Genomic DNA, 21,591 nt, shown 5'->3' on the forward strand with positions numbered 1-21,591 from the left:
ATTAGTATTATACAGTGAGTAGAGTGGTGATATATTAAGGTGGAGTTGTGTTTGTATATTTGACAAAGAACAATTAATTAAAAATTCACTTTTCCATTAAGACATATTCATTAACCACACGCTGATGTCACGCCATGTCATAATGTGCTGTCTAAATAGAGAGAGAGATCTGTGTGTACTATCTGTGAATAACTAACACCATACTGCGTTACTGTGGCATTGTGGAGTACATTTTTTCAAATGTTGTGCATGGTCAAAATAACAGTCCTTGTCAATAAATAAACGTGTTTATTGATAATAACCCCTCAAATAGCGCCTCTCCTCTTCTTCCTCTTAACTACAACGTTCTGCCTCGAGAAACAAAAAGTCAAACAACACACACTTTAAACATCATCTGGGCCTTCCAGCTACACAGACAGTTAGAAAACAAGTTGTCTTCTCATCTGAGCAAACACATTTTATAGCTTCATAATTTCAATATTTAAGCCCTCTGCTGCTTGCCTGCTTTTTCTCTCCTGGATGTGACAGTTACGACTAGAGGCTACGCTGAGCGGGTTTCTCAACAGACAAGAAAAACACAAGAAGATCGCAAGATAACACGAGAGAGGATGACGAAGTTCCTGCTCGGGCTCGAAACCATTGAAGACAAAAAAAATAAGAGACAGAATGGCGCAAGATTAGCCCTTCCTTTCTGAGCACAAGAACAAATTTCACTCTTCATACAACACATCTGGTTTTCAGTCTGCAGTCTGTGTGCCTGCTTGGTCCTCAAATGCCATATTTGGATGAAGTTATCTTGCTATGGTGCTGTGGGTTTATTGTCAGAGGTCTATGATCTGGAACAGCACCCAGTTCCAGTTGAGATTTGGCCCTCAAAGTCTACCCACGCCTCGGAGACAGCCTCCTGGTGGCTCTCCTGGTCTCCAAACCACCTTGCAGCCACTGTTAGCTGCGCTGGCTCAAGCTGTGCACATGGGTGAGGTACTGGGCTAGATCATCCTCCCCGTCCTCCTCCAGGGTCTGTTGGTAGCACTGGAGCAGCTTGGCGGCACTGGCCTCTGACGCGGCCCCGCCAGCAGGCAGGCAGGCCCCTGACATGTCCAGGATGATGGTGGTTAAGGATTTGATGTAATTCTTTGCCAGGGTCAGAGTCTCGATCTTGGACAGCTTCTTGTCTGTCTTGACGTGGGGGATGGCCTCGCGCAGCGCTTGGAAGGCGTTGTTGAGCTTGTGCATGCGCTGACGCTCTCGCTCGTTGCTCTCAAGCCGCCGGACGCTGCGTTCCTTGTTGCTGGAGCCGTGTTGCCTGCGTCGCCTGCCTCCACCTGCTTGACGCTTGCCATCCCCACCTCTGAGTGACCCCCTCCAGGAGCCACCGATCCGGACAGAGGCCTCTGAGCCCTCCTGCTCACTGGAGCCTGGTTCTGTGTCTGGTTCAAGTTCTGGCTCGGGGTCAGACCAGGTCCTCCTGGATGCTTTCACAGCCTTCCCTTTGGACTTCATCCTGCTTCCTCCTTCACCTCTAACAGTGGAGATCTTAGAGTTTCAACAGGCCTGGAAGACAAGATGGGAACGTTAGAGAGAGGAAGGAAAATCAGACCTTTTTTTAACATGTACTTTTTTACAGTGGTCTCCCAGTGAGCCTGTAATCCCCGTTTACTGGATAAACCTCTCTCCAATTCAAACAGCCTCGCATCCTGTTGTATCTAATCAGCCTGTTGCAGTGTGAAAACGCCATGATGTTGGTGTGTTAATCTACGCCTCTCTTATCCCCACGGTCCTGCGATAATGCTCATTTCAAGGTTACACTCACAAAAACACGGAGAGCAGCCAAGCAGCACTCAGATAACTCACCTCCACGGCTCTTTGGAGTGCATTTAAAGGTGTAGTTTTGGAGAAGAATTTTAATACTTACAACATTAATGAGGTATTAAAACAAACTCAGAAATATCTTTTTTCCATAACTGATTAACAAGCTGTTCTCAGAGGAAAATAAGGTGTAAAAATAACACTGTTTGAAGCTAGAAAGGTGGCAGGGTCCGCCACATATAAACAAAGTAAAACAGTATGAACTTGTGCTGTCCTTTAAGGTCAGTTTGTTTATTCAGTTAAGAAAACAAAGAGAGTTTGTTTATTTAGTTTGTTTAGGCATAAAAAACAGTCATTGAAGATCTTTCTCTTCTAATTAAGATGTTTAGCTTAAAATACTGCATGTGTGAAAGTCAGTATGTTAAGATATAATGTGATTTACACACTTTACTTTCAACCAATGATCAAATATGCTAATGTGCTACAACTGCTAAAACGTTTCAGATAGAGCTGTTTTACATAGATTAGTGCACACAGTGAAGAAGAAAAAAACGGTAGTGCAGTGACTGATGCACACACTGCCACCATGAGAGTGAATGAAACAGGAGGACATGATATAAAAAGAGACTTACCTTGGAAGTTCAGCTAACTTTCCTCCTCCTCAGTGTTTTCACAGAGAGGTCGTCATCACGCAGCCGGTCATTCACAGCACCATCATGTCAAGTAAAGAGCAGCCAGCAGCAGCAGCAGCAGCAGCAGAGGCAGCAGCGTCACATACACACACGTTCAGATCACTGTCACATGTGGGCTACCTGTAGCTGACAGATGTACACGTAGCGCTGCTCAGCCAATCAAAGAGCCCGAACACTCCCTCCAGCTCTGCGCGCTGCCCAGATGTCCCAACAGGCTGCTGCTGCTGCTGCTGCAGTGTTACAACACTACAACTACTGTATGATGTAGACTTAATGATCACTGCACAGTCCACATGGGGTTTGAGCAAAAATGGGTTGTATCAAATAGAAAATGTTTTTTTTTTCGACCCTGTTATTTGATAGGCTGGTAAAAGTAGCCATAGTAAAAGTCCTGCATTGAAAATGTAGCTTTAAAGTACAGTAGTAGTGATGTAGTGGGTTAACTAATGTTAGCTGCTTTAGGCTGGATGATGTTGGATTGTTTAAAGGTGCAATATGTAAGAATTTTAGTTTAAAAAAGTTAAAGTTAAAAAAAATGCTAGAATGATCAACACAAAGTGAATAAGTAACAGTTGCCATGTGATATCTTTGTATTTTGTCGCAGAAGTTAGCATGCTAACCAGCTAGCTCCAACCCATCCAGGGCTAAAGCTCCTGTGCTAGCAGAGTAAACCATGGACGTTTAATAAGACCAAGATACAGTGTTGGTGGTGGAGCCACGTTCAGTCCTATGAAAGCTGCTGAGTGGCGTTTGAAGCCAAAAAAGTACAACTTCCTGGGTATGAAAAATCGTGTTGCGTGGCCCATAGAGCGGTTTAGGCCCTGGCTAGCTTGAATAGGAATAAAATGATTTAGTTTTTGCTGCACTTCTAGACTTTCGGAACTTTTTTGGGCTGAATGGATCAAATCATGATAGTGAAACAAGTCATTTTTAAAAAATGTAGTATTTAGTATGTTTTTTTTACAGGATGAATCTGGCCAATTCTTACGTACTGCACCTTTAACATGTAACAATGCATCATAATTTATAAACTGATCACATGTTTTGTGACCGTACATAGTTACTTTTGTGCAGATAATCAGCATAACAAGAAAAATATAAAAAAATGTAGCTATACTAGAAACATCATCATATAAGCACCATCATATTGTTAAAGTCTCCACTGAAAGACATTATAATAAAGATTGGTTTATGTGATTTGTCCCTTTTCAAAAGAAAATGTAGGAAGCTAAAAACATTTCCCAAGTTTTGAAAGGATAAATGTCTTTATTGATGTACCAGTGGATGGTTAACTGGTATCAGCCCGTATTGTGAAAAAAATGTCTTACCTTGTTAAACCACCACTACCAAATGACATTTTTAAATGTTTTTAATGTTTTAGTCATTTGTCACATGTTTACTTAACTATACTATTTTATTCTTTCAGTGTTCCTCACTAAACCTTTTCATCAGTTTGAAGCAGCAGAGGCGAGCTGATGTTTTGGGCCTCATCTAAGTATAAGGCAGCTCACAGAGCCAGAAACACTTTGTTTTGGTTCCTCGTCCACTCCTTTAACTCCAAGCAGTTAACATAATTTCCATTGTGGCTTATCACCTTCCACTGCTTCATTTGAATACAGCCCTCCAGGCAACACCCGAATGTACAGAAGCAGGGTCACGTCTCATTTAAACTCTGTCACATTATTTACTTTTTACCAGACTTTTAAACTTTTTTTTTGCTGTAACATAAGCCACTGGATGCTGTCAAACTGTAAAGAACAAGTAAAACAAACAAGGACAGACACAATAGTAACTTAATTAAGCATTTTTGAATATTCCCAACAAACACCTTTAACACTTATTTGCGCGATCTGCAGTAATTCACCTCGTCTGTTTGACCTGAGGGCCCAACACGTTGTTGGCAGTTGGGATTATTGCCCTTTCCTGCTGTGATAGACAGTGAAATAGAGATAGGGTGGTGTCACTGTGATGGCAGTGCGATACACTGAATGACCATTCATACAGTTAATCATGTTTCACAGGATGTTTTATATAGAGGCATTCAGAAATACCCCACAGTCTTAAACAATCAAAAACCCAAATTTACGAACATCATCTTACAATTAACATAAGATTAAATGCAATTCTTGAAAGTAAAATTCTCTGAACAAGTTAAAATAAAATAAAAACAAATAGAAAATTTCTTTCTGCATCTGTCATTTTGATTTTTATCTTTTCCTTTTAAATGTTTCAGAAATGTATATAAATATTCTAAAAAAAGAAAAGGTTTTATGCAATGGTGGGAGCTAGATAGCGCTAATCTTCTTCCTAAACGTTTTTATCACTTTTACAATAATTTCTGAACACGAAGTACGTCACTAAATTAAAACATATTCCTAAAATGTATCTCTTTAACAAATTTAAAACCTTTTTTATCCAAAAACATAAAGTTAAGGAGCCACATTGACATACTGAGCAAAAGCCACAGGTAAACTAGCAGCTACCACCTAGCAAGCTCAGCTTAGCGAGAAAACATAACAACAGTGAGTAAAATATTCAATGTAATAATGGGGGGGAAATGTGAGTTATGTTTTTGTGTGTTCAGTTTTGCCAAAATAGAGTAATGATAAATAATACAGATGCTTTTCTTTTTAATGCAGTGTGACATTAGCTTAGGAAGGAAAAGGAAAACATGTAGCCAAGTAGCTTTAACTTCATTGAAACTCGAAGACACTTAAGTAAAAAAACAAACTAAAGTAGGCTTAAGTTAAGATAAGACATGACCCAGTAGTATTTTTATGAATGACGTCAAAGAACACTTGCAAAATTTGGCTATTTGCAACATTAGCACTGAACAGGCTAACATGAATGTATAACAACAACAACAATAGTGTGCAGGTGTGAAGCTCCCAGCTCTTAGAGCAACAATTTTAGCTCTAGGTGTCCTTGAACAGCACGTGTGTGTGCGTGTGTGCGTGCACGTATGTGTGTGTGCGCATGTGTGTGTGTGTGTGTGTGTGCTCGTGAACAGGTCCTGCCAGGTTTCCTTTCCTCCTGCAGGTACACTGTATCTAATCAACCAAACCTCGCTGATGCTGGCTCTGTGGAAACACTATCTATTACTTTTAGTTTGTTCAGTTTCTGCCTCCATTGGCCGTAAGGCTTACATTGTTTATTTAGTCACAGCCGCTGATAAATTCTGAGCTGAATACACTTCAGTAATGAGACAAGCAAACAGGGCCTCCACAAGCACGCTCTGTTTGAGCAAAACAAACTGTATAAACAACATTGTATTAAGATTAACCTGGAATTTGCCCAACACAACAATTTAAAGATGAAACAGGATTTCAGATACACATGACAATTTATTAAAAACATGTACTTTGACAACATTTCTGTTTCTATTTCACAGCTCGGGTCCAAGGTCACAACCTGGCAGCTTCCAAAGAGCTTTGCAGCTGGGAAGGTACCAGCACTGTTATGCAACTGGCTGTTTTCTCACATCATAGCCAGCGATCGTGTCATACCAACAACTGTGAAGGCTGAATGCACCGTCGCACAGCCCTGCGTGGCTGTGATGTCATGAGCGACAGGTGCTTTGAATCCATTTGGAGCAGAGAGAGGGAAAAAAATCCATTAAAATCCCTGACTCATCATAAAAGAGGAGGGAGGTGGGGAGATGAGTTCGAGGTGAGGAGGACGAGATCTGGCCGATTACTCAGTTTTTCCATTAGGTCAAGGCTGGCTGTCTGATAGAAAAACAAGTGTGGATGACACATTAGGCCACGGTGGCGGCAGGATGGCCTTTGGCTGAAGGTAGACGATGTGATAGAAAGTCTGCCGACCACTGTGTCATGAAAATCAGCACCTACAACTCAATACGTTTGTGTCTTTTATCTCACAGCTCAAGATCCGACTCAGTGACATGAGTAAGAAACAGGCAGGTTTGGGACAGAAAGCGACGCCTGGACAGAGCAGAGCAGCTCCGTGTTGGCAGGGAGAGGGTGTAGTGCTGAGGTACAGTGTGGTTGATACACTGAAAATGGCAGCTCTTCTCCAAAGCTGAGAAGTCGTCTTCCCACTCCAAGCCTGCAGGCAAAACCAAGCAAACGCACAGTTAGTGATAACAAAGTGTCAACAGCCTGCAGCATCGGGATTTAGCAAGACTTACGAACACAGTTTGCTCAACCTTGTAGTGCCCCACCCTGATCGTGTTACATTGTTGGAGAGCTTTAGTCTGAAGTAGTTAGTGAAATAATCAAATGACTTTTCCATGTTGTAGGTTAAGTTTAAGTGTCGACATAATAGCTTATTCAACAATAAGCGATTAAATTATTATTTTTTGTACTTCTACTTCAAAGGAATACATCAGGAGTACATGTGTTTCCAGCCAATACCACCAAGTATTTCCTGATGAACAATCCCTCCGGACATCTTGGTTCAACATCCTGTTTCAGCCAGAATTTCATTATAATATTGTAGCTAGATGCTCATTTACTGTGAAATACAGGCACAAACAGAAACTAATTACTTTTTCAAAGTCTTTCATGTATATATATCCAATATAGAGTCTTAAAAGAGTTTTTACTGCACGAGTAGCCAATGTGCGTAAAAGTCAAGGGACTTGTGTAACTCCAGGCACAAGTCAGCCAACTTACATTTGTCCTTTGATAGGGGAAATCTGCCAGATCCAAAGTGCCATAAAAATCTACATTAAAATAGTTTGACCTGGATAAATAATAATAATTTAACACTTAACTCTTATGTTCTCTGCTACTTTTTAGTAAAATATATCTGACATCGCACAAAATGCAAATTTCTACACAATATGTAGTTAACAGGGTAAATCATGCAAAAGCATGAGAGTGGTCATTTAACATAGTACCACTGTCCTCTAATGTGACATCTGGCAGGTTGCAGGAATGGCTGCTTGGCGGAGATGTGCAGGGCCCAGAGTGCAGCTCCACTGTGGGCCTCTCCTAAGAACAGTAATAGTGGAAATTAAACAGGAAACTAAGAAACAAAGCACAAAACCCACCACGCTACAGTTAAACAGCCAACAGGAGAGCAGTACCTGATCAAACAGGTAGACCATGACATCATCATCAAACGACACACTCTTCCTCCTTTTTACAGCCTTGTCTCTCTCAGACAAACCTCCTGGAGCAGCGTAGATCTGACAGGATTTCAGAAGACTCTTCAGCTTGCATGTGTTAAAATTGTCTTTGCTAACCAGTTCATGTTGAATCCCCTCAGAGTTGTTATTGTTGTTGTCTGGCGCGTGGGACCAGTGAGACACGTTATCAGCGATATGCCGACCAGTATCCCCTATAGACGTCCAACAATCCTCAGTGGAGAGTGTGTCACTAAAAAGTTGTTGCGGTATGTCCTCATCACAGAAAATGATCAACCTATTTTGTTGATTCTTGGTAACAGCGTCCTGCTGGGTCACAATGTTTAAATCCTTTTTGAAGAAACTGAACATGTCCTGCATATTTAAAATAAGTCTTGTCCATGGGGCCTCCTTTGTGCACTCAGAGACAGAAGAAGCGAAAGAAGTGAGCGTTGAATGACGTGTGGGCTCCTCCAGATGACGACGCTGTCGAGGGGGGATAGAGAGGGATGGCAGCCGTGTTACCGAGCTTGATGTGCGGTCACAGTTCCTCCATAACTGGGGGATTCCTCTTCCTCTTTGATCAAGGATACAGAAGCAGGTAATTGGCTGCAGCTCCTCTTCAGCCTGGATCATCTGACCTGAGGATATCAACGCCTGGAGCTCGTCATCCCTGTATGAAAATTATTACAGAAAATTATTACACACATGTGCAGCTCATTTTGGCTTCATTGAGTTTTGTTTGGGAATTTAGCAACATTAGTGTCTCTGATATAGGCCTTTTCTGCGAAAGTAGACAGCTGTTTTCGATGAAAAAGCTCTAAGAATCCACAATACACTACCTGCTCAGCACCAAGCAGTACATAGACACAGTTAGCAAATAGCTGGTGAGCATTAGTGGAGCATTTAGCAGCTAAAAAGTGAAAGATATTTGCCTCAGTTGTTGGTAGAGACCAAAAACAGAGCTAAAGGAGAGTGAATACTGGACAGCTAGCTCTTGAGAAAGTCGGGTGCAGAGCCAGAACTCCTGGAGGAATAAACTTCCAAAGTCACAACGGATTCTGCTCTGATCTGCAGCTTGTTACTGAGTTTGGAGATTACTGTTTAACTTTTGGGTTTAAAAAATGCTTTTATCCTCACTCCTGTTTATCAACCTGACTGCAGCAGCGATCCGTGGACATGATCCCTATTACCTGGTGTTAATGTTCTGTAATGTTGACTGGCAGCTGGAGCTGGAGGGGAAATGTACTTTACTTCATGAACACAATGCTACAGAGAGGAGAGGGGAAAAATGAGTCTGAATTCAGTGATTGACCTGAATGCAACTGACAGACACACACACCCTCAGTGCAGGTCACGGCTTGCTAGCTCATGGCTAGTGTACAGTAAAGTAACCTGGCTGTTTGGGGCAAATAAACACTCGAGCTAGCAAAGCAAATAAACACAAATGATCTAGAGGTCAAACTTGCCACAAACCTGTGAGTAAAATCTGATGTGAGTAAGGAACAAATGTTCATGGACAAGGTTATATTTTAGTTGCATTTGCGGACTTCCTTTCTCACGCTATTCCGGAAGTTATAGTGACAGGCTACCAAAAGAAAAGCACAGTTTTTCAGTAACTTGTGGATTTCTCTGGGTTTGAACAACACTGGAAATATTTGGGATAATGTAAGTAAACAACTTACAGCAAAATTCTGACATATTATATCTTAAAGGGATGTGGCAAAAGGGCACTTGGTTATGGATGGAGCCTGTCACTGCTGAGTTTTGTCACATGGGTTCTGTAACAAGTGTGAAGTTCGGGCACTTTCACGAAAGATGATATGCCTCGTCTAAAGATAATCTCCATTTCAGTGTCTGCATTGTCTTCTTTTTTTAATCCACTGGGTATTTTAAGAGTTGCACAGCGCAGCCTGCCCTTCAGTGTCTGCTAACAACAGGATGTACTAAAACTGATTTGTCAGCCTTTGTCCAGTGGATGAATCAGCGCACACACAAGCGCACGCATGCACACAAACACATACATTATTTGGCCACTCACTCCTGAGCCTGAATAAATATCGGGGCCCATCCATCCGCGGAGACAAAGACGCAATAGGAAACTTTGACCGCTCTGCAGTAACCAGGCAACCGATGGATGAGTGACTCAGGAAAGGAAGAGAGGAGCTGACTCACAGCAGCTGTGACGTAAAGGATGTGAAAGGACACACACACACACACACACACACCACTGTATGGTCTCTCACACATGTATTCAGGAGGCCATGAAGGGTGTAATCTGCCCTGTTTCAGGTAAATTAACACCTCACTGTGTAACAGGTGCAGGGGCTCAGGGAAAAGACAGATTATAATAACTTTTCCAAACAGCCACCACACAGACAGAGGCATCAATCACAGAGACAAATACCTTTTCTTGACTCCTTTGTCATTGCATCTCCTTTTAGACAGCCAATTTAAACCATCCAATGAAATCACCAGTGTAGCTCCATCCCTGAAGTATTTAAACTCTGTAAAAAATAAAGAGAGGAAGGAAACACGGTTAGAAACTGATACGCATTGCTTCAAAATGTTGCTGCATCATGATGCTGCAAAATGTGTTGCAACAAGCTTAATCTCTGTGCCTCCAGCATGCATGACACCGGCATATTTCTCTTCCTACCTTGCATCGTGCGAGCCCAACTCTTTCCCCCGGCTTTTGCCGCACCACAGAAACCTCATGGAGGGCACCAAAGGAGACGAGCTAAACATATGGGACAGAGAGAGCAGATAGAGATGCATAGAAAAAGAGAGGGGAGGTGCGGATGGAGGGGGATCAGGCGGGATAGAGAGGGAATGACCGAGGGGGGGAATGAAATAAGGGAAGTAGATCAGAGGAGGTAAGGGGGGGATGAAAGAAGAGTGAAGGAAGGTGATGAAGAGGATGAGATGAGAAAGGATGTGAGGACAGAGAAAGGACAAAGAGCTCATATATACATTGTCTCCCTGGAGGCTGCCGGCCTCTCTGCAGCAGCAGAGTGCATGATGGGGATCAATAAGTTATCTGGTCTAATGCAACACAGCCGCCTGAATGATTTACAGCAGAGTGGACGTCCTAGAGACTCTACATTATCTTAATTATTTGACCACACATACATTATTGATATTGACAACTGTTCCAGGTTTATGAACACACAATGAAGTGAGGCATTCATCTGGTTTGTTGTGCATTCTTTGTCATCAGACAGGCGGTATTTGTCTTTTAGAGGATAAGTTCACCAAAAAAAGCAAAAGTCATTCATTCAGTTATTATCTACTTATCCTCATGCCGATGCCCATTGTATGAAGTTTTGTGGTCGACAAAACAGCATTGCAGCATTCTCCAACTGGCTTGTTTTAAAAATAAACAATGAAAAAAAAATCATAAAGGCTCCAATGGCTGAATAGCCCTGTTGAAACTCCTGCACATGCTCCATAAGTGTAGAAACTGCAAACAAGTGCATTTTTTTCAGATTTTGCATTCTCTAGAAGGCTTTAAATAACTCTCAACAGACAGGTGAGTTAATATAATTGTTAAAAGCTAATTCTACAAACAGTAATCATACAGCCATCATGAATGTCGAGACCCAACTGCCAGGTCTTGTGTCTGTATTTTTATTTCAGCCATGTGCCACTTAAGTTATTACCTGCAAGTCCAGCTTGAAATAGTCTGTTTCCACCAGACAAATGATATTTAATATGGAGAGCAGTGGTTCCCAAAGTGGAAGGCAGGGTCCATCAAGAGTCCTTCAGGGATGTTGCCTTGGGTTATTTTAGTTAGATGAATAATAGATTTTAGATTTTATTTAACATTATCACAGCAATTCCTCAGAGTTATTTTTAGTATAGTTACACTATATAACTTTTCCCACTCATTATACCCCACCTTTGATATGATGACTTTAGTTTGAATACATCTTTACTTTGGGGCTTGAGTGCAGTCTAAATGAAGACCACAGTCTTATCTGATTGTAATGCATCATTTTGGTCACATAAATTAACATGTGAAATGGATCATTTTGCATCATTTAGCAACCTTTTTTTTTTAGATTTTCCATGATCAATTTTGCATTTTTTAATCTGATATTTCATCCCTGTCTGATTTTGTTAAGTTAACATTAGCTCCCTCTAGAGGATTAAAGCAGAACAGCAGGCAGCACTGTGGCAGGACACAGAACTGCAGCAGAGCTCTTAGCTTGTTCGACAATAAAGGCAATGAGACTTTAAATTATATTATTTGGCTTAAAGATATAAATTCACAACAGGTAGAATGTAATAATATAATTAATTAAATGAAATGAACTACTAGGCCTGCAGTTTAGACATTTAACTACTGTTTTTGGAGCCACTGATGCAGCTATTAGCCTACAGCCTTTACCTTTTACACCTACTGATGCTGTATCATTACTGTTATACATACTGCACACTATTACTACTGTTACTGGACATACTCTACATTATTGTCAAGTATGTTTATTAGGAAGTTTCTGCTGCTATAGTCGTCCCACTGGCAACAAAATCACTGATGCTGGAGTTCTGCTTTAAACACCCAGGCAGCATCAGGATGTTGTTCCCAGGAGGCAACAGTGTCACCATTCAGTCCACCTCTGCTTCACAAAAGAGGGGAAATCAAAGAGAAAAGAGCAGAGAAGGGAAAAAGGGACATAGAGATGGACAGATGGTGTTTCCATTCAGAATAATGAAGGCGATTGCATTTCTCTTCTTCTCCTCATTTAGCTTTTTTTGCTCTCTGCACCCGAGGATCCATATCAAATCTATATCAGGTCAGCCAAGGTTCTCTGACTGCTTACTGTACAGTGTTTCAATATAGTCAACTCTTTTTTCACTGGACTTAGCAGGACACATGAGGATGTGATATAGTCGCTGAGCAGAAAACCTTCTCACTGGCACAAAATGTGAGCTTGTTCCGGTCCGTTCTACTTTCTATTTTCACATCGGAGTTATGATTGATGCCTGCTGCCTCATAATCCGATATCTCAACAACTTCTGCGTCTAAATGTCAGATTAAAGAGGGATGCGTCTTTGGTTTCAGGGCCTCCTGACTGACGCTGAGGAAGCCTTGCAGTCGTATTTTATGACCTGCTGTAGTTTATTTAAGAGGATAAAACACTGAATATCATTTCTCAACTGCTGCGACATGTGCTGCGAGCCACCAAGCTGGCTCTTTTGGAGATCCAGCCCGCCAGCTGTCCCATAACTCCCTGCAGCACACATGGGAACCTGAACTCGCAGCGGGCATCAACAGGTGAATGAGAAAAAAGAATGTGTTCGTTGTGCTAGAGGAGGTGAGAACAAGCCCAAGCACTGAGGCCACACTTCAGCTTGAATTCTTTTAATAAACTGCCACCTTCCCGTTGTGTTTTACTGCTCTGATTGAGTTGTAACGTGCACAGTGCATGCCAAAAGAACTGTGGAACTATCCTTTTACACTGCAGGCGCAGAATCATCATATCCAGACGGTGACTGACACCAAACAATCTATGAGAGGAGGGTAATTGGAGAGCATTGGGCTTATTCTGAGCCCTCAGGATAGACCGTGCTCGAGGCCTGCCTGAGGAGGAACATATGGAGCAGGTCAATGTCCGACGCCAGTGGAACGGTGCTGCAAAGCTCTGTGGGTAATATGGGAGAATGGAACATCCAGTCAGGACGCTGGTGGTGTTGTTTGCAAGCCTTTATTTGGACACAGCAGAGTCCCACGGCTGCAGAGGAGAGGGGCTGAGAGGGGGTGAAATGTGACACTAAGATAATGACATACAGAGTGGTAAATATGTCACAGTTGTGTACATGTTTGTCGAAGGTGTTTGGTTTCAACAGCAATAAAACGTAAAGCAAGCCGTCACCGAACCTCCCTGCAGCCAGGGCGCAGCTCTGCATCCGCTTGTGAATTGAATGACTAATTTGTTGCAGATCAGCACCAGCCTCTGCTGCGCAGCGGTGAGCCGTGCCACAAGCTGCCTTTGTAGGGAGAAAAGACTTTTCTCTTAGGCGGTAATTACATAGTCTTAAAGGTTTGCTGACAGAGTGTCTTTAATATGATGACATAAATGTGTAATCCATCTCTGGTCGCTGGCTGAGTATTTATGAGCCTCTGTTGACAGCAGTACACCTGCTCCTCCCCAGTCCGGACCTGGGAACAGTGCCCGCCTGAACTAGCACCACCACTGCCAAGGGCACTGCCATATTGGGAGAAGTGTGTGTGTGTGGGTGTATGTGTGTGTGTGTGTACATTGTTTTCACATAGTGTGTCTGACATGGTTGAACCAGATCGTGCTAAAAGACTAAAATCTGAGTGTTTTTTGAAAAAAACACACTGACCAGAAGTTCTGCTGGGTGCAAAATGTGTTCAGTTAGGTTGGTCTAAGCCTTCATTACATTGAAATCATCAATAAACAAGAGGGACATGCACACGCACGATGATCAAAATGTGAAACCAAAGTATCACCCCAAACTTTAAAGCCCCTATTTGGATGGATTCATTCATTTACTCTGTAAAAACACTCTGTGATCTTATGTGGTAAGTAAAACACATTAAAAATTAAATTATTAACAGAATGTGAAGTTCTGACGTAATGTCAAAGACCTATATGTGGTGTTGCAGAGGTGATGATTGAAGTAAGCATGCTAACAAGCTAGCCCCTTTGTACATTAAAGGGATAGTTCAGATTTTTTGACATGAAGTTGTATGACATCCTCACCATCAGTGTCGTGCATCAGCAGTGACTTTTCCCCCACTGTTCCCAACACCGTGAAACAGCTGGCGGAGCGGTGCGGTGTGTCAACAGGCGGAAGCGCGCAGTGATATGAAGGGAGGGGAAATAGTGCCAGGTGATCGTGAGGTCTGACTTTTTTGTCGTAAACGATTTTGTGATGCAAATGTTTTAATCTTTTGAACGGATATTGTTTTGTGAAGCAAAACGCTTTATCTTCGTGACCCCGCAAACTAGCCGTAACTACTTTCTTCAGCAACAACAGCGGGACAGACCTCGGCTCACAGGACGCAGTGGGGGAAAAGTCACTGCTGATGCACGACACTGATGGTGAGGATGTCATACAACTTCATGTCAAAAAATCCGAACTATCCCTTTAACATGTGATAGTATGATAGTAAACATCACCAGCACTCCCCCAATGATCTGAGCTCCCAGTCCAGGCAGAGTCAGCTAATACGACCAAAGTTAACCGAGCTTACTAGCTAACAGCAGCTACAGTTAGCAGCAGTTAGCGGCTACTCTGATGATATATAGAGTATGAATAGTACAATATTTGCACTGTGTAATTAAGTTTTCAGTTGTGTTTAACAAAACAAGATTTTCAGAGAGAAGGGTCGCTGCACCTAAATACTGATGGATTTATAGGACACATTTGCATTTTTTGCATAGTTTGCATGTACAGATTCTGATAAATGAAGACCAGAGACCCAAATGAATCCACAAAACATGACAACTAAGTTGCTATTATGGTTAGTTAAAACCTTTTCTGTCGTTGCAGGCTTCTACCACTGGACGGCAGTAGAGTGCAGCAGTTATCGTCAGTCGGGGGAGTGATGTGGTTGAGGATTTCACACACAAGCACACAAGCTGTGAACCTTGTTAGGGAACACAAAGACAGCAGTGGTGGTGTTAAAAGGAGTCCTTTAATCAAAAAAAAAGCATTTCCTTTTTTCTTTGCATTTTCTCCTGTCGTTTCCCAGTCACACATGCACTTGTTGTGAGCGAGCAGCGAGCAGCAGAAAAACAAGAACAGCTTTGAACATTAAAGCATTATATCAGTCTGGTGCTAAAGCCGGTGGTGAAAGGCCTGCGCCTGTCTGTCACTTTATGTGGGCCCAATTCATTTTCTCCACTTGTGCCATTTAAAAGGTTGAGCAATGACTGCACCTGTGTACGTACATAAACACTTTCCTCATCCTGTCGTGTAGTCAAACCACAGCTGAGAGAGCAGCTAATCAGGGCGAAATGATATTTCAGCAATAATGTGAATTTCACATAGTTGTCACGCACACACACACACACACACACACACACACACACACACACACACACACACACACACAAGTGGGGAGGAATTTAACTTGAAGATGGTGGGAAACGTGTTGAAAAGCGAGGCCGTGACCTGTGCGAACACACTCAGGCAGCTGAGACAGCTGTGGGACTCCTCAACGGCTTTAAAGTGTTTATGGAGGAGCTGAGTTCAAGCTCTCGTTGACAGAGCTCTTATTTACTCACACTCACACACACACACACACACACACACACATAACCCTGATCAGATAAGAGCAGATCTGTTTCAATGGCTAATCTTAAATATGATGAGGTTCACAGGGGCCCGTGGAATATACATAAATATCTTTATTTGGGAATCAGGCGCTGCCCAGGGGTATATCACACTACTTCACACTATAGGAACAGGAAACAGGATACTAGCTTTCATGTCAGACTCCTACTTTGATATGGAGACTTGTTTTGGCTCAATCAATGTCAAATGGACACTGTGACAAGGAGAAAAGGCCGTTAGAGAGAATATGTTTCAGGGAAGTTCCCAGCTTTTACTGTGTGTCCCGTACATCCATTCTGTACACATATAAATCCACACCAAGCCCCTCTCCCTGACACCACTATCTTTGACACCCTACTCTTCTCAGAGACGCCTGAGGGAGTCCCTGAGTCCCCCCCTCCTCCTCCTCCTCCTCCAAAACCCATCCACCCAGTCGGAGCCCCACGCACAGATCCTATCACCAGCATCTTAAGCTGACTGGTATTCATCGGGCCGTGATCCAGTTGCACAGCAGCAACCACATTTAAGTCCAAAATGTAATGAGTCAGGATTGCCGCTTGGTTACGGCTCAAACAGATAAGAAATAGAGTGGCCAGGGCTCAGAAGATCGAAATGGTTGCACTTAATAACAGGCATCTACCGGGCAGAGGAGGATCCACTTCCAGACAACACCAGATTATTGCTGCCTTCCAGCAAGTCTGCAACATACAAGCACTTCTGCGATTGAGAGGAGTTTTTAACTTTAAAGGAAAAGTTTAACGTTTAGGGATTAGGGATTATTTCTTTTCGTAAGGTTATTACCACTGTCTTGTCTTTCCATTAACTATGAAGCTCCTATCCAGCTAATGTAGCTCAGCGTGAACAATAGAAACAGGGTTCAGACTGGTTGGGACCAGTAACTTCCTGGATTCTCCCCAGGTTACCCATTTTTTTTTTTTTTTATTAATTATATTATTATATTATATGATAACACATATAAGATACAATACAATGTGTGTAAATTGTAAATTAGTGAGCTTTAGAGATGTTGGTAGGCAGATTTATTTATGTTTTGACAGAACCTGTCTCACCGTTTACTCCAGTTCAGTTTTTGTGCGCAGCTAAGTTAGCGGTTTGCTAGTTTACTTTCATATTTAGCTAGCACAGACAGAGATTTGTTTTTAATCGTCTCGCCTCGCTTATGTCCCAGCAAGAAAACAAATGTCAAATTAATTCATTAAGTGTCAAATTTTCTCAGATAGCCTCCTCTTTGAGCAGTTAAAATGAGGACAGCTAACAGTTTAGCACAAACACTGGAAACAAGGGGAAACAGCTAGTAGAGGGTTTTGAAGGCTACAGGACTGTTTCTTGGCCGGGACCATTGACATCCCTGGAGTCTCTTTAGGTTACCCTTTAGTTTTTCTATGATTTAAGCATACAAGTTAAAACAATATCTGTGCAAATAAGTGAGCTTTAAAGATGTTGGTATATACATAGTTTGTTAGCCTACCTTTTGACAGAGCTTGGGTAGCTGTTTACTTCTGTTTTCAGTCTTTGTTCTAGTTAGCTGTTTGCTAGCTTACTTTCATATTTAGCTCGTGTAGGCTTCCCTTTGACAGGGAAAAAAGGACTAGCTAACAGTTTAGCATGGACACTGGAAACAAGGGGAAACAGCAGTGGGGGGGTTATGTAAGGGACTATTTCTTGGCCGGGAGCAGTAACGTCCTGGAGTCTGCCCAGGTTAGGCCTTCACTTTGGTTTTTCTATGGATTAGACATACAAGATTTTGTAATGAAATGTTGAATATTTTAACGTTTTTTTCTTCTCAGTGGAAAAATAGATCCAGCTAACAGTTTGCTATTTTTGTTCAGGAGGCTAATGAAACTCAGACTGGACTGGACCTCATCAACACTGAGAATGTGAACACTTTTTAGATCATCATTGTTTCCTGTGTTGAACTTATATTAAAATGTTTAATACATTTTTCATTTAATTTGTGGGCCAACACTAGATCGAGTAGAAATATGAAGGTATAAGGTAAAAATGTGCTGCTAGCACTAGCGTAACTTCAGGCAAAGTCTAAAGAGACAGAGACAAAGTGAGCGTAAGAAGGCAGAAAAGTTTTCTTCAAGCTGTTAAAGGTTGAAAGAGCAACCCAGCAAATATACTGTAGTTTCTCTTGGGGACTTTATTGGCCAATTGATTCAATGTGATCACAGTGCAAAAGTAGTTCATATGAGGAGGAATATTTCAGGGAACTGAAAGGCAACAGCATGACCATACACCCTGTAGATACATGCAAAACCACAGGCACTGACATACAGTAGACATACACAAACTGACACACATCCAGTCTTGAGTGATTCGTGTCAAAACAGAGGACACACACATGCACAGACACAGTTAATGCCACAGACGACCACACAGATTGAAAGATTGGTGCCAAAACAGTGGAGTGAGACAAAACCATTAGCTAGAGTGGAGGGTGGTGGTGGTAGGGGTGGAGGGTGGAGCTTGAGGGGGTATCTTGGCTGAATCTGAGAGCATCACTGGCATGCTCACACCACAGCTGGTCTGATGGAAATAGAAGAGGCAGTAACTGAGCCCAGGAGAGAGGAAGAGTGACCACTTTCCTCTTCCTCGCTGTCTCTCTGTCTGAGAGGCCGAACGTTTCAGACATTACAGAGGGACTTACAGATTTAGTTTAGCTGGACTAAAGTCGATCGGATGACATCATCATCCATCTGAATTAAAATGGCTTTCAATTGAAATTGTTGCAGGCGTTACACACAGAGTATAAAATGACTTGTGTTGCTCTAAACATATGTTACATCTATTCTCATGAAAGGTTCATAGCGTTTGATTTATTTATGTTAAAATCTTTTCTGTGCTGCAAAGATGTTCTTCCAAACATTTATTTTAGCATGTGTAAGTTCAGACAAACAAGACTAGTCGTCTATATTAATAAGTAGCAGTTAATGTAAATTACCATGCAGGAAACCAACGTTTCCAGCTGAATTCATTAAAACAAAGTTTCTTAATAAATGTGCCAAACGATCCCGGATTGCAAAATTCTACCAGACACCCGCATCTGGCCCACAAACTGTGTGGAATGATGGCACTTAATAAACCTGAAGTGGCTCAAGTTTGGGCCGGATCCAGCCCACCAGAATATCTCTATTTCACACACTACTGATGTAGGCAAAACTGTCATTAAACACTGCTCTGCTCACTGGGTGCTATTTGGGGCTTAGTGTCTTGCCCAGGGTCACTTAAACATGTTGAGAACCTGGGATCAGCAAAAGCAAACCTATAATGAACTGACGACACATTCAACTACCTGACCTGAGCCACGTTCACTAAATCTTTTGAACGTTTGGGCAATAATGATGCAACATATTCTGCAAGAATAACTTAAAGTGTGATGGAGAATAGAAAGTGAGAAAATAAACACCAGAGGCAGTTTTCTACAGTGAATATCTCACGCTGCTCTATGAAAACTTTGCTGTTGATCCATTCTACCCAAATGATAATTCAGCAATCTGTATGGTTGTTTATTACTTCTAATAACAAATTATGAATGACTGATGCTATGGGAGAAAAAGCACCCTGTAAGCCAAATCTCACACTAAAAATCCCCACAAAAGCCAGCTTGTGTGACTGTGTCTGTGATACATCCTGTCAAAGTGTCCTTGAACGACACGCTGAGTGTTGACGAGCTCACTCAATCACAAGTTCCTCTAGATAAGCTTTGTATCTATATAACATAGATACCCAGACAGTGCAAATTAAGAATATATAAGAGTTTCTGGTTCTCAAATTTGTGTAAAATGCAACCTACCATCTGTGTTTGTGTAATACTTACCTCTGTTGGTTTTCTCGCCCTGTGCTGATTGTCGCGTTGCTCAGTACTTTGCTCAGTCAGAGCAGTTTGTTTTTCAGGCATGTGAAAGTACAAAACTCCAGGTCCAAATCCCTTTATGATTTTTATAAATACACAAAATTGATTCCCTGTCTGCTTTGCTCACATTCTCAGGTGCAAGAGACAAAAAAAGTCAGTTTTCTGTCTCAGTAAAAGATTTGTACTCTGATCCCTCCCATCCTCAGACTCCCTCACAGCTGCCAGGAAGCAACCAACGCGACAAACTCCCCCAAAATCACTACGTGCACAGGACCGTCACCCCATCCCCATCCATCTTTCTCTGTGTCTGTCCCTTCCTCTCTGTCCCAGCCCCCTCTTCCTCCTCTCATCCACCGCTCCATCACGCAGGAAGCCTGGTCTTCCTGAAAACAAGCATTGGAGCGTGGAAAGGGACAAGGCTGAGGGGGGCAGGTAGGTGAGGGGGGGGCAGAGGATGTTTTTGTCATTCCTCTGCCCCTCTGGTCGCTGCAGGCCTCACTGTAGTCCATCCTGAGGAAACCACCCTCACGTCACTCTGGCCAGGCCTTGGGCCCACACGTGCTGCCTGTTAGGGCCAGTGTGACGCAGTGGCTTCAGCGCTCCAGCAGCCCCTCGCACATGGGAGCCATAAAGACATATGTGGACTGAAACTGCGGAAAACACTGCTTTTCAAAACCATAATGGCATCAGCAAGCAGGAAGAGCTGATACAAAGTCACAGAGTGCATTTCAGATAGACAAAAGAGGTCAAATGTGGCGTAGAGAGATATTGTGAGGAAGGTTTGTGCTTTGCCAGAACAAAAGTCTGTAATTTGGCCAGCAAACCACAATATACTTCCTGTTTGTCGTAGTTGCAAACTGCCAAGTATGAGAATTCCTCAGCAGGTGGTTTTCCAGAGATTCCCATCGACTGATTTATCGCAACAGAAAAAAATGTTAGAGGCTGTCTTTTGTTCGCAGTTACCATGACAAACACTGTGATCATAAAAATAAATAACTGTGAGGAAAGCTTCAAATCTATGGAGGCATGGCTCGTGTCTATGTAGTCACCATCAGGTAATTTGCCACAAGGGGCTTTACAATCTGTAGGCTGCAACATAGGACATCCTATCCATCCATAACTCCCCAAAGGGTTAAAAAATGGAAGAAACTTCAGGAAGAGTAACAGAGGAGGGGTCTCTCTTCAGGACAGACAGACATGCAGTAGATGTTGTGTATAATATACACAATTGCATGTATTTAAAGCCACAACTGCATGTGTGGAATTTTTAAATGTTTGGCGGTTTAAGTGGTTGTATAAAAAAACAGTTCTACACGTTACAACTTTAATTCATTGAATACATTTCCTATTTTGACAAGTTGAGGTTTTCATTTCACCAGTAATTCAAAGGTTCGGCTCTGAAATATCCACATTTTTAACATCATATCCTAATGAACGCATATTAGAAAAGTGGTTGCACCAGCTCTTCATAAGTTTAAAGTTCCCTATGTTAACCTGGTAATAACATCGGCTAAATGTTTACTTACACTTGCTGAGATCATTGAATAATGATGTTAACTGGGAAGTGTTCAAATTATAGTTCACAAAATTACACACCTCAAGTTACATAACATTATGGCAGTAACATTAGATGAAGGACCAAGGCTAATAAAATAAACTAGGTTAGCATAATCCAATATATCACATCCAGTCTAAACTAAATGAATGCTGCTGACTTTAAAATACATGCATTTCTTTTTATATGCAAATACAAAAATAAAATAAAACAAAGTAGCATTTTTCTTCAGCTTTAATGGTGAAGCCAG

The 21,591-nt window shown here is 42.0% G+C and overlaps 2 protein-coding genes across 5 annotated transcripts; both read right to left on the bottom strand.

Moving 5' to 3' along the window:
* Positions 1 to 268: 268 nt before the first annotated feature.
* bhlha15 (basic helix-loop-helix family, member a15) lies at positions 269 to 2,612 on the bottom strand. Its single transcript, XM_073489503.1, has 2 exons — positions 2,442 to 2,612; positions 269 to 1,554 (listed from the first exon to the last, which is right to left on the bottom strand). Exon 2 carries the CDS (start codon positions 1,501 to 1,503, stop codon positions 946 to 948), a length of 558 nt encoding a protein of 185 aa, XP_073345604.1. The 5' UTR covers positions 1,504 to 1,554; positions 2,442 to 2,612; the 3' UTR covers positions 269 to 945.
* Positions 2,613 to 4,705: 2,093 nt separating this feature from the next.
* Positions 4,706 to 19,896, bottom strand: LOC141016050 (uncharacterized). Of its 4 annotated transcripts, none has more exons than XM_073490300.1 (4): positions 19,751 to 19,896; positions 10,253 to 10,333; positions 10,001 to 10,100; positions 4,706 to 8,266 (listed from the first exon to the last, which is right to left on the bottom strand). In XM_073490300.1, exons 2-4 carry the CDS (start codon positions 10,257 to 10,259, stop codon positions 7,375 to 7,377), a joined length of 999 nt encoding a protein of 332 aa, XP_073346401.1. In that variant the 5' UTR covers positions 10,260 to 10,333; positions 19,751 to 19,896; the 3' UTR covers positions 4,706 to 7,374. The 4 variants fall into 4 exon arrangements, with proteins under 4 accessions (XP_073346401.1, XP_073346404.1, XP_073346403.1 ...); XM_073490303.1 differs by lacking the exon at positions 19,751 to 19,896 and having other exon boundaries at positions 4,706 to 7,459; positions 7,555 to 8,266; positions 10,253 to 10,437; XM_073490302.1 differs by lacking the exon at positions 19,751 to 19,896 and having other exon boundaries at positions 4,706 to 6,569; positions 7,366 to 8,266; positions 10,253 to 10,437.
* Between the last annotated feature and the right edge of the window lie 1,695 nt (positions 19,897 to 21,591).

This window comes from Pagrus major, chromosome 20, assembly GCF_040436345.1.
Source record: "Pagrus major chromosome 20, Pma_NU_1.0".
NCBI lineage: Eukaryota > Metazoa > Chordata > Actinopteri > Spariformes > Sparidae > Pagrus > Pagrus major.

Excerpts from the sequence above, each read along its gene's own strand:
- bhlha15 (XM_073489503.1), bottom strand. The coding sequence starts at position 1,503 with ATGAAGTCCAAAGGGAAGGCTGTGAAAGCATCCAGGAGGACCTGGTCT.
- LOC141016050 (XM_073490300.1), bottom strand. Across the intron at positions 8,267-10,000 it reads GACAAAGGAGTCAAGAAAAG|GGATGACGAGCTCCAGGCGT; the intron begins GTATTTGTCTCT and ends ATTTTCATACAG.